This window comes from Apodemus sylvaticus, chromosome 6 (genome assembly GCF_947179515.1).
Source record: "Apodemus sylvaticus chromosome 6, mApoSyl1.1, whole genome shotgun sequence".
Lineage (NCBI taxonomy): Eukaryota > Metazoa > Chordata > Mammalia > Rodentia > Muridae > Apodemus > Apodemus sylvaticus.
In genome coordinates, this window is record NC_067477.1 from 18762642 (window position 1) to 18775838 (window position 13197).

A 13197-nucleotide genomic window follows, 5' to 3' on the forward strand; every position below is an offset into this window, starting at 1 on the left:
TCCTTTCTCTACACTGTGTCTGTTTCATGCTCACCGCCAGCTGGTCCTTCTCTCTGGAAGTCCCCTATCTGTTCCAGATTTGCCATCTACTGAAGCATCACTTCTTCTTCAAGGCCAGTTCTGTGTTGCTTTTTGGCAAAACCTTCTGGTCATCTCTCTGATATGCTATCTTCAACATCCCAGGAGCATGTGACAACTGAGTTCAAAGGTTTCTAGGAAATTCTAAGACAACACTGATGTGTGATATGCAATAGAGCTCCCATGCACTGGCTCGCTACCGCACATGCACAGTAGCTGCTATGTGTCTGTTTGTTGAGTGAACTTTCAGAAGTGCTGGACCTTGGTCTCATACATGACCCTTAGATAGGACACTTCTGTGACCTCCAACAGACTGGACAAACAGGGAGAAAGACAATTTCCCAAGAAAGACTAGACATTATGCAAGAGAAAGGCATGAGGGGGTGGGATGACCCCACAGGGAAGGCCTGATAATGGACAGCCACCCATTCAGTACAGTCACAGACAAGATGTCTGATCTGCCCATAGACAACTACATTGCCAGCCAGCAGGTATATGCCAGGCCTCAGAGTCTGGGCCTTCACTGTCACTATTTCTTAGTGTCAAGCACGGACAGTGAGGGACCTTGCTGGGTAGTCAGGAATAAATGCATTTGCAAATGAAAAGTGCCCCAAAGTTCTTAGGACTGTAGGAGGCAGTCAGAGCTTAAGGTTTCTTTCTTTTATATATATATAGACATATAGACATATATGTGTATATATATATATATATTATTTTATATATTATTTGTTTACATTCCAAAAGCTTTCCCCTTTCCCAGTTCCCCCCTCCACATATGTCACATAAGTCCTCTTCTCTCCATCCATTCTCCTTTCTTTCCCCCTCCCTTTTCTGTCCTGGTACTCCCCTACAATGCTGGATCAATCCAGGATTAGGACCCTCTTCTTCATTCTTCATGGGAATCATTTGATATGCTAATTGTATCTTCAGTATTCAGAGCTTCAGGGCTAATTAATATCCACTTATCAATAATTGCATTCCATGTGTATTCTTTTGTGATTGTGTTACCTTGCTTAAGACAAAACGGCAACCAACAAATTGGGAAAAGATCTTCACCAACCCTACATCTGATAGAGGGCTAATATCCAATATATATAAAGAACTCAAGAACTTAGACCCCAGGGAACCAAATTACCCTAATTAAAAAAAAATGGGCTACAGATCTAAACAAAGAATTTCTACCTTAAGAAATTCGGATAGCCGAGAAGCACCTTAAGAAATGCTCAACATCATTACTCATTAGGGAAATGCAAATCAAAACAACCCTGAGATTTCACCTCACACCAGTCAGAATGGCTAAGGTTAAAAACTCAGGAGACATCAGGTGTTGGTGAGGATGTAGAGAAAGAGGTACACTCCTTCACTGCTGGTGGGATTGTAAGATGGTATAACCACTATGGAAATCAGTCTGGCGGTTCCTAAGAAAACTGGACATGACACTTCCGGAGGACCCTGCTATACCTCTCCTGAGCATATACCCAGAGGATTCCCCAGCATGCAATAAGGACACTTGCTCCACTATGTTCATAGCAGCCTTATTTATAATAGCCAGAAGCTGGAAAGAACCCAGATATCCCTCAATAGAGGAATGGATACAGAAAATGTGGTATATATACACAATGGAGTACTATTCAGCAATTAAAAACAATGATTTCATGAATTTTTTAGCTTAAGGTTTCTTAAGGAGCTGGAACAATGGCTCCCTCAATGGTAAAAGAGTACTTCCTGTTCATCCAGAGATGCCAAGAAGCCAAGACAGCTGCTCATACCTTCCTGAAACCTCAAATCGGAGAGATCTGATGCCCTTTAAAGGCTTCTTCAGGCACTTACACACACACACACACACACACACACAATAAAACAAATCTTTCTTTTTTAATTAAGGTTTTGATCTGTGATAGCTCACCTATTCGATAATGTTGTCAAATTGAACGCGCCTGGAATCACCTGAGCCCCAGGCTGCAGGCTATTCCTGTGATAACTTTAATTGGTGGGACTGCCTGAAGCAAGAAGACCCACCCTAAATCCAAGCCATACCTTCTGATGGCAGCCCAGATAAAAGGACCTGGAAGAAGGGAACTTGGCTTTTTGCCTTCCTTCCCTCGCTCTCACTGGTAAGCGTATCCACACTGTACCTACCTTCACCCATATCAGACCCAGCTTCTTAATGATTCCAATGTAGACTGATGAGCAGCTGCTCTCCAGGAGCCCCAGGCCTGCAGTACCAGATTGGGACTGCAGAGACATACAGCCTTGTAGACTAAACAACTACTAGATTCTCAGCCTCCCTCCATTGTGAAACAGTCATTAGACCTCTCTCTCTCCCTCCCTCCCTATCCCTCCTTCTCCCTTTCCCCCTCCTCTTCCTTCCCCCCTCTCAGATTTCTTTAGAGAACTCCGATTATAACACACCTTGTTATTTCTAGTGGACACCCCTCTTCAGTATGATCCAGGGATCAAAGCACTGAGCATGGCTTCATGGAAACCATGACACTGATAAGCAGAGTCAGGTGGACAGATGCTCAGCTCTGGGGGCAGCTGACCGAGGTACAGTGGAGGAGTTCACACAGCCACTCATCTGCCCTTTAATGTGCTGAACCATTAATCCTGGCTCTAACACATGCAAGCTATGTGACTGGATACGCCGCCTACATCTCAGTAAGTCTTCCTTTTCCTGTCAGGCAAGCAGAAATGGTGGTGTCATGCCCCATGAGGTTCTTTGATGGAAGAAGTACCTAGCACCAACTTTGGAACACAGTGAGTGTCGCTATCCCCAGGGCTATCTCCATAAGGACGAGACAGTCTTTCAAAACGCTTTATTGCTATTGCCAAGGTGGAAATCAACAGATCAGTCTTCAATTTATGTTCTATTGTTTACAACAGACATCTATCATCCTACCATAGCCAGCCAGATTTGTGATTTGATACCTTTGGTCATGGTGAGGCACTTTTACCTTGATTGCTCAAGTATGCTACTAAACTGAGTTCTTACATCAATCATGGCTAGCATAGAGCAGCCAACCCCTGTATAACAATTTCACAGATCACTGAATGGGCTTCTTGTTCTGGTCATTTATTGGATATACAAAGAAACACATGCCCCGAGAGGAACACTTTCATGCCAATGTTACACAGCTATTAGCGTCATTTCAGACACGCAGCCCAGTGTACTTTCTCAACCATGATGAACTGATAGTTGGTGCTGATGGGTGGGAGACCAGGTTCATGACTGCGCTTCCTGGTGGGCCTTTATGCTGACCAGTCTCTTACAGAACTTTGTAGTGCTAGTCTGAGCAAGAGTGGCCTGGGGTCTGGGCACGACTATGTCACAAATATGGTGGTAGGACCTTGGAGAAATCAAGTGGCCTCTTTACGGTCAGTGTTGATGAAAGATGAGAGCAAAAGTGTGTCTTGCAACTGTGATCAAGGATGCAGCCATCAGGACAGTGATATCATCACTTACAATGCCTTATTAGTCAATCTAGTCTATGAAAATCACTAGCTACCAAGAAATGGATAGATTATGCCTGGCTCCCTCTGTGGAAGCCTATGAGTTTCAGAAGGAGTCCCACCTCATGGCTGGACCACTTTGCCAAGGAAAAAGAGATTTACACCATCCATAATGGCCATCAGAAAGGGTCTGATGAATTCTACCTTCTGAGAGCTCGGTAGAGCAGATCTGAATGTGAAGATCGCTCCTGTGGTGGCAGCTGCTGTGGTTCCCAACTCGTCTACCTCCACCATGGCTTTGTGCACCATCTGCAGGCAGACAGTAGGGCTGGGTTGTAGTGTTGTATCATGATAAAAGTATCAAGTACATTCTAAAAGGATGGAACTAGTGTTCAGCCTCACAGCCAGAATTAAAACTACCGTGGACTCAGCCTGTTTGCTTAATCTGCTTTGAAGACAACAGTGGAATAATTAATCTTACTTGCCTTGGGTTTCCCATGCAACCTTAATTTATGTACTCTTCCAAGTCCCTGATCTAGAACAACGCATGTGTACCATTTGCTAAAAGCAGCAAATACAGGCGTTGAAAGTAATCTTCTAAAGTGAAATCCACTTGTGGTTATCAGTTTAAAATGATGATATTTGTACTACTGCTCAATGTCTGGGTCAATTGGAATCAGTGACTTAATTCCTTGTAAAACTGTTGAAAGATTTCTGTAAAGTATCCCATTCCATCTCTATGGTGTTTGTTGTTGTTGTTGTTGTTTGGGTTTTTGTGCTGTTTAATAAATACAGAGCAAAGCTCTTTGTCAGGGACATGCACACACACACACACACACAGATTCACAAGACAGCTTCAGACAGGCACAGATTCCTTCAAGGTTGGGAGACAATATGGGTTCCCATTGTAAGAGGACTAAGACACAAAGGAACATCTTTGAATATCTTGGGGGGAAAATTATATTGGGACAGAGTAGAATGAGCTGGGGTGAAACAGGATGGAATGTGATGAGATGGGCAGAGCTAGAACAAGATGGATAATTAGAACAGGATAGGATGGGATGGGGTGGGAATGTAAGGAATGAATACTTTGAGATGGCTGGGGTAAAATATAAAGGGAAACTCTCTGAACTGGGATAGGATAGGATGGGAGGGGAGGAGAGAGGAGGACAGGGAGGGGGTGATATGGGGTGGAGTAAGATTGGGTAGGATGGGGTGTGGTGGGGGTGCGGTTAGGATGGGGTGGGGATGGAATGGGATGAGATGGGATGGGAGGGATGGGGTAAGGTGGGGTGGGGTGAGGTGGAATGGGATGGGGGGAGATGGGGTGAGTTGGGGTGGGGTGGAAATTTCTGAAATCAGGTGCTCAGAAGCTTCTAGACTCACCTCAGACAACTTGATATTGGTGTGGTTAGTAATGCCAGACAAGTCAGCATGGGTGGTGAAGAGGTCCTGGATGCCCAGCTTGGGGAGGATTTTTTCCAGTTTATAGGTACCCTCAATGGAGAACTTGGGGAGGTAAAGATCTAAGCGTCTGGAGAGAGTAAGGAGGGCCATTTTTAAACACCACGAGCTTGATGGAGTCACTCTCTACAGCCTCACAGACTTTCTGGAACCTTCATCTCTGGAGTGTCCCTTGCTTTATACTTAGTCTTGGGCTTCCCTCTCTGGTGTCACCCTAGAACCTCAGCTATTCCTCAAGCTGGGTCAGGTCCTGGGTGGAAGTTATGTTTAGAGCTATCTCACTGCCTGAGGGGTCCTTTCCACCAGCACTGTGAGGTCCTGGAGCATGTCTCCCTGTCATGGGTAGAAGGACATGGCCCCTGAATAGCACAGAGAGTACCTCTTTGTGGACATCTTAAGCCAGTTCCTCAATATCCTCTCGTCCAGATTATCCTCCACCTGCTTCATCTTGCCCTCGTTGGGGAGAATAAACAGAGCGACAGCACTGCCTTGATAAGGGATCCCCACCACTGTGCAGGGAATGATTTGGTCTACGATGTAAGAATACTCATCTTCACGGTTCATCATGGGCACCTGTATGGTCTTCTTGGGGGTCACATGGAAATCCATCTTGCGGGTATTTTTTTCACTGAAGGCCGTCTGCCACTTGCCTAAAGACGAAGGTGTAGGAGTAAATGAGAACTGAGTAAAAAATGAGAGACCCTTGACTGTGGCTGAAGAGAGGAGACAATGCAAAGAGTGTCTCCACAGAGTGACATCAGCAACAGCAGCACCCATGCTCCTTGGCCTCAGAGGCCAAAGCCCCTCATAACTCTGGGGTAGCCTGAACCTTTTATGTGCCTGTCCTCCAGTTCTTCCAAACTCTTGCTGTGGTGGTGTGAATGAGAACATCCCCCACAGGCTCATATGTTTGGATGCTTGGTCGAATTGTTGTGGGAAGGATTAGGAGGTGTGACCTCATTGGCATTTATTCGTATGACACTGAGAGAGAAGGCTTGGAGGTTTCAAAAGCTCACACCAGCACACACACACACATACACACACACACACACACATACACACACACACACATCATCATCATCATCATCATCTACTGAGTGTTTGTGTAAACTCTCAGCTACTGCTTCAGCACCATGCCTGTCTGCTTGCTACCCTGCTTTCTACTGTGATGGTCATGGACTCTGAAATTATAAGCCAGCCCCAATAAAGGGATCTTTTTATACATATAAAAAAAAATCTGTCCTGGCCATGGTGTCTTAGCATGGCAACAGACATTTGCTGTCAGTGGCCTTTGACCCCTCCTGTTTCCTGCCCTCTTAGCCCTGATCAGGTTCATATTCTATTTCTAGTGGGTTTGACAGTTAGAGTTGTTTAGTCATGGTGGCTATGACAAGGACCACCTCCTGACTGTTGAATCACTGATGGGCTGATAAGGGGGCTCTGTCTTACATGGGGCTGCTTTCTTTTCACCCATCTGGTACCTGGGTGGGTTGTTCTTTTATCAGGGATGGAATGCTATCTTGTGATAAAAAACCAGAAAAGAGAAAAAGTTCAAGTTGGAGCCCAAAGCTTACCTTTGAAGAAGATGTAATTTACCACCACCATAACATGAGTTCTGTCGAGATCCTTGATCAAGTCTACAATCTTGCCCTTGGTCTGTTTGGTGACATAGTCATTGATCTGCTTCTTAGCGCTTTCGGGGTTCCCAAAGTTGGTAGAGAGAATGTCCGACATGTACAGTGTCTTCATGGCGTTCAGGAAGTCACCCCGGATATGTACTGCTGGGTCTTTAAAAATGGCACTGCCCAGGCTCAGCTCGAGGCCATCACTGGGGTGGCTGAACCTCTGCAGCAGCTGTTGGAAGCTCTGGTGAAGCTTGTTCTCTTGGCCTTGCTGGAGGTCGACACCCAGGGTATCCAGGATCTGTGTCTTAGTCTTCGAGCGAGCCCCAAGGGAGAGCATGCCTAAGTTCATAGCCACACTTACAGGGGAGAAGAAAATATTCTCACCATACTTTTTAAAAATACAGTACTTGAAGAGGTTGATGGCAAAGTTCCCGCCTCTGCGAGTCCCCACGGCACCCACAGTGGACTCTTTAGCCTTCTTCTTCTCCTTGAAACGGAGGCGTTGGCGGGAAGCCATTCCATGACTGAAGAACAGCACCAGGCACAGAATGGGGAAGAACCTCATCCTGGTGGCAGTTCTGGATGGGAGAATAGGAAAATGTTCTTGGAGAGGGAACAGCCATGGGTCAAAGTGAGAGAGGCAATGAGTAGCTGGTGTCTGCAAAGATGTCCCCATTTACCCTCCAGAGCATAAGAAGGAAGCTAGGTCATGGGGACACAAAGAGAAGCAGTGGTACTCGGTGCTCTGGAAAGACCAGATGAAGCAGGCAACTTGCGGACCAACATGCAATGGAGTTACAAAATAAATAAATAAATAAATAAACACACACACACACACACACACACACAAAACCAAAATAACAAAAACAAAAACAAACAAAAAACCCACCATTTTTTCCTCATAATGTTTTAAGTAAGTTTAGGATTTTGCATTGTGCCCCATTCATGGTATTCCTTGGCTACAGCTTGCCTAGGGTCTCCGTTCCACCCACCCACATCCTTAAGGCCACCAGTCCTACCCCAGCAGATGTACTCACTCTGTGTCGTGGTGGCTGAGTGTCAAGGTGTACTGGCTTACAATAGGACAGAGAGCAGAGTGAATTGCAGTCTGCAGATGTCACTGATCACAGAGACTTTGTCTCCACCCCACTCCAACTCTGCCCCATTGGAAGCTGGGCTGGCCTAAGGCTTTCTCAGGGCCTCTGATAAAAGGACAAAATGAACCTACTTCTGTTTCTTTGTCTAAGAATGTTCTTGGCAATGCCAGTCTAGGCCTGAGGCTGGAGTCTTGAAAGTGTTAAGGTTTCTGTTCCTGGGACTTGGCCTTTTCCCCTGAAGAGATTGGCATTATCAATCCCAAGGTCACTGTGTGCTCAGTCTGTAATCTTCTTGAGATATCCGGTTTCCCTTGTGCGACATTGTTTGATTAGCTTCCCTCTGACTTTGTCCCATTATATGATAGTTTCTGCTGACTCTGTCTCATCTCTTCCCCAGACCTGGTATATAAGATACTGTACTTTTTTTTTTAAAGAAGTTTGCTTGGTATAAGACATAGTGTGTGAAAGCAAGATTTCCTGATCATTAATTGTGTCTTCTCTATCTTTTGTTCTCTTTATCTTCTGATTTCCTGATCCTCTCTCTTAAGGCATTGTTACTTTAAAAAAAAAATTGATGGCATGGTCCAAGTCAAGTAGTGACTACACAGGGAAGCCTGAATATGAGAAAAAAGAGTAAGTATGGCCATAACATATCGAGAAATTTAAAAATAAAAAGTATCCCAGAGATACCACCTGAAGGAAGGGGTAGAAACTTCAGGAGTAAAACAAGGGATAGTAGTAAAGTCATCTTCCTAATATAATATTTTTATTGGTTTTTTGGGAATTTGACATAATGTATCTCATTACCCTTACTTCCCAGTCCCCCACTTTCCACCTCTTGTGCCCCCACAAAAATAAAATAAAAATAAACAAGTCTGGTTTGCATTGTCCATATACTCACAGGAACATGGTCAAACTCCAAGTGGCCAGCCCCCCTTAAAGATAAGTGAGTCTGTCCCACCTCCCTGTCTACCATGGAGAGCCTCGGCATCCTTACCCAAACAGCCTGCTTGGTTTTGCTAGATTTCTTCCCACTACAGCATAAGTGTATGGATTGGGGGGTGAGGGCCTGTGTGTGGTGTGTGTATGTGGTGTGTGTGTGTGTGTGTGTGTGTGTGTGTGTGTGTGTGTTGGGGGGTTAGGGACACAGTCAAAACTCACAGCAGTGGCTGCACAGATTTCAGAACCCAGTTTCAAACAAAGAGCCCAGTGTCCTAGGCACAATGACCTGTCTTTGCCTGAAGAGATAACTGCTCTGAAAACACTTTCCCAGCCAGCTTTACATTAAAAAATAAAAAAGGAGATGTATCTACATGACTACTAAAAGGTCTCATGATATTAAGAAAAATAGAAAATGGTATAAAGTGAAGTTATTCTACATGTTATTAAAAATTAAAATACCATAAAGATTAAATATATGGTATCAAAATGTGAAGGATATGAGGTAAAAATATTTTGATGAAAATTTATATATACAGAACTAAATTATTTTGATAAGTAATTTACATAAAGATTGAGGTGGATATGTTTATATATATATATATATATATATATATATATATATATATATATATATATATAAAAACCATATAAAATTAAAAGGGTTATAAGTTATAAAGTTCTGAGTAAGTATAATAATTAGACATTCAGGAACTCATCTGGCTTTTTTAAACGATGAGGAGGGAGCTGTTGAAATTGTGGTGTCTATTAGCATACAAAAGTGCATGCTGTGTACCAGGCCAAGTGCCAGGCTCACCAGGTACCTGTGGTTCCTCTCAGCTCACCTGCCCAGCCCTTGGGTTTCGCTTCCCTTCCCCCAGCTTCTGATTCCTATATAAGCCTGCTATTGCAGGCATGCGCTCCTGCTCTCTCTTGCCCCCATCCCATCCCTTGGTCCGCTTGTCCCCTCCCTCCTCCCTCTTCGCTTCTCTCGCTCTCCCCCCCATTCCCACCCCGTCCCCGTTTAGTCGGTTAGTCTACTGATGATGTTTATCAGTCTATTGCTTTCTCTCTGTGCTCTGGACAATTCCAGACTTCTCTCCCTCGTATCTACAATAAAATCATCCTTCCCAGCCAAACCTCGGAGCAGCCGGGTCATCATTTTACTCATGTGGTGCTGGCCACCCGGGAGGGGCACACATGAGCTTCCTTCCGAGGGGCACAGCCCCTCCCAACCAAACCAAGCTGCGGATTCAACTCTCTTAAGGTATGCATGGTTCATTTGTTTCTGCTGGCTTCTGCCTCCACCATATTTGACTTCAAATCTAGAGTGTCCACCTTCTCATCTGCTTCCTTCTTCCCTCCGCCTCCTCTAACTCTGGTCTCTCCTCACCTACTTGGCAAGCTTTCTATCTTTCTGACCCTCCAGGGTGCCCACCATGTGGGTATCTCTCTACTAAGACACCTCCCCCTTTTCCTCTGTTGGAACCTTCCCTTTCCTCAAAAGCCTCACCTCTTCAGTTTTTTTCTTCTACCTGCTCTAACCACTAGTCTCTCTTCCTCTACTGGGTAAGTGTCACCCACCCGGAGCTCCCTACTTTGTCTCTGTTGGATTACTACAACAGAGACACACTGGTGTGCTTGCCCTACTGAGTGAAGGATGGAAAAGGATGCTTCTCATCTCTGAATTGGGACATGTCTCTCTGACAAGTCTCTTGGTCCACTTGGGGACACCCTCCCTTCCAAGCCCTACACAACCCTTCCTTTCTTCTTCCTCAGACTCAGGGATTTTGCTTAAAGCCTCGCTGTGTTACTTCAAACAGCTTGTCCTCAGTACAGCTCAATAGCCTAAGAATGTCACCTTCAATTTTCAGATTCGCTGTGTGGTAACAACTTCTGTACAAACAGAAGGTCCCCAAACCTCTTATATCTAACCTTTCTCTATTCTATACTTCCAAAAGCCTCTAAGCTTTTTCTATGTCTGCTCTTGAAAACCTTTTATCTTTGTGATTTCTTTGTTCTCTGCTCTAAAAACTTCTCCTAAAACTACTCTGTAAACTCTGTCTCAGGATTTAGAAGACTTTGGGGGTATGGTTAAAAATGTCACAAAATGTTGATAGTTAAAAAATACACACATAAATTAATCTTAATTTATTACAGATATTATATGTGATTCAACTCTTGTTTAGGAAAATAGTTGTTTTTGAATAGCAACCATGTTACCTGCCTCCATCTTGGCAAATGACCTCACCAGGGTGAAAGCAATCAAGTGGTTGACAGCCATCTTTAGTAAGGTTTTTTGTTTTGTTTTTTTTTTAAGTGTTACTGGCATGTAACTTAACCACCATAATCATTAAGAAGACCCCATGGTATAAACCAATTAAAGTATCACTCATAAAACTTAGTCTCTTTGGGCCCTCTGTTTATCATTGTATCTCCTTTCTAGACCAAGGAGGCAACAGCGGTCTCCAGAATGTTTGGGGTTAAGTTTGGATTTTTGTATAATGATAAGTTCCTAAGGTTATAAAGGTTACTCAGGTTAACAGAAACTGACTTAGAGTTGTATGTATGACTAGTTATGTTTCTGCTCAATACCAAGCTTGTAGAAAATTTTAGATAAGGAACAACAGGATGTTTAATTCATATATTGGTAAATTCCTAAGATCTATCTATGTTAATAGCAACTGACTTGAAGATGTGGATTTGGCTGCTTTCTCTTTGCTATCTTTGTTAAGCCTTAACTGCTTGGGTAAAGTGAGTCATACTAGAAACTATAATATCCTTTGATAGCAAACTACAAAAGGATGAAAATAAAGTTCCAAGTTCTTCTGTGGTCTCTATTTATGGTTTAAAGTTTTTTTTATTTTTATTTATTCACTTTACATCCCGCTCACTGCCCCTTCCTGTCACTCTCTCCCATAATTCTTCCCCTCCCCCCTCCCCTTACCCCTCCCCTTTCTCCCCTCCCTCATAGAGGATGGCGGCTTCTCCTGGGTATCCTCCCACGCTGTCTCATCAAGTCTCTGTGAGGCTAGGAGTATCCTCTGAGGTCAGACATGGCAGCTCAGCTAGTAGACTATATCCCACATGAAGACCACACTGCACATCTGCTACATCTGTGCCAGGAGGTGGTGCCTAGGTCCAGCCCATGTATGCTGTATGGTTGCTGGTTCAGTCTGTGAGAGCCTTGAAGGTCCAGGTTGCTTGACTCTATTGGACTTCCTTCAGGGCTAACAATCCTTCCCTCAACTCTTCCACAAGACCCCCCCAAGCTCCACCCACTGTTTGGCTGTGGGTCTTTGCATCTGTCTGAATCAGCTGCTGGGTGGAGCCTGTGGGAGGACAGCCATGTACGACTCCGGTCTGCAAGCACAACAGAGTGTCATTAATAGTGTCACAGATTGGTGCCTGCCCACGGGATGGGTCTCAAGTTGGGCTGGTTATATTGGTTGGCCATTGCCTCGGTGTCTGCTCCATTCTCTGGGCCTGCATTTCTTATAAACAGGAAAATTTTGGGTGGAATTTTCTGTGGCTGAGTTGGTGTCCCTATCACTCCACTGAGGTTCCTGCCTGGCTACAGGAGATGGCCTCTTCAGGCTCTGTATCCCCAAGGCTATGAGTCACAGCTAAGACCATCCCCATTGATTCTTGGGTGTCTCCCCTATCCCAGGACTCTGTTGCATCCTTAAAATGCCCCCCATTTTCTCACCCCCATCAGTTGGAGCTTTCTATTCATTCTCATGGCCATCATCTCTCCCGTCCTTGCCTACATCTGATTCTGACCCCCCCATTCCCCTCCCCATCCCCTCTGCCACCCAGTCTCCTCCCTCCTCCTGCCGCCTATGCCTATTTTATTCCCTCTTCTAAGTGAGAGTCAAGCATCCTTTCTTGGGCTTTCCTTCTTGTTTAGCTCCGTTCAGTCTACAGAGCATAGCACGAATATCCTGTATTTTATGGCTAATATCCACTCATAAGTGAGTACATGCGGGCCTGTGTACTGGAGGCTTTCCATGAAGATTTCTGGCCTGGCCGGGTGGGCTGGGCTGGGCTGGGCTGATGAGAAGCTGACTAGCCAACTGGAGTGCAGGGGAGCTTCAGGTGGCATTTTGGCAGAGCAGACCTCTTCCCAAGTGTTACAGCTCTTATGACAGAAGCTCTCAGACTGAGGTAGTCCTCACACACTTTTTTCCTTCCGGATAGGATTCTTATATACAGTTTTGGGGTGAGTCAGGATCTGACAGCAGGTACTTCTCATTGGCTTGGTCCAAGAGCTTGGAGATACCTTATCTGCACATGCGAGGGCTTGGTGTTGCTCCTATGTGACTGATGGCCACAGACCTCTCTATTGGGAGTTATGGGAAGCTGAAGCTATGTGACAGGAGTCAGGGGCCCAAGGCATGTGGCCAAATGCCTGCCGGTCCTTGCAGGCAACAGTCACCTGCTGGGTCACCAGGGTTTTAAACCTGAGCTTCACCAGGGGCCAGGCTGCCTATCACAGCTCACCACCCCACAAGAACATGCCATACATGTCATTTGGGGTCTGG

General features: G+C 44.9%; 1 protein-coding gene across 1 annotated transcript; it reads right to left on the reverse strand.

Moving 5' to 3' along the window:
- Positions 1-3651: 3651 nt before the first annotated feature.
- On the reverse strand, positions 3652-7671 carry LOC127687854 (plasma serine protease inhibitor-like). The gene is made up of 5 exons (XM_052186693.1): positions 7655-7671; positions 6567-7195; positions 5372-5642; positions 4915-5062; positions 3652-3837 (listed from the first exon to the last, which is right to left on the reverse strand). The coding sequence occupies exons 2-5, from the start codon at positions 7180-7182 to the stop codon at positions 3652-3654; spliced, it is 1221 nt and encodes a 406-aa protein (XP_052042653.1). The 5' UTR covers positions 7183-7195; positions 7655-7671.
- Positions 7672-13197: the final 5526 nt, after the last annotated feature.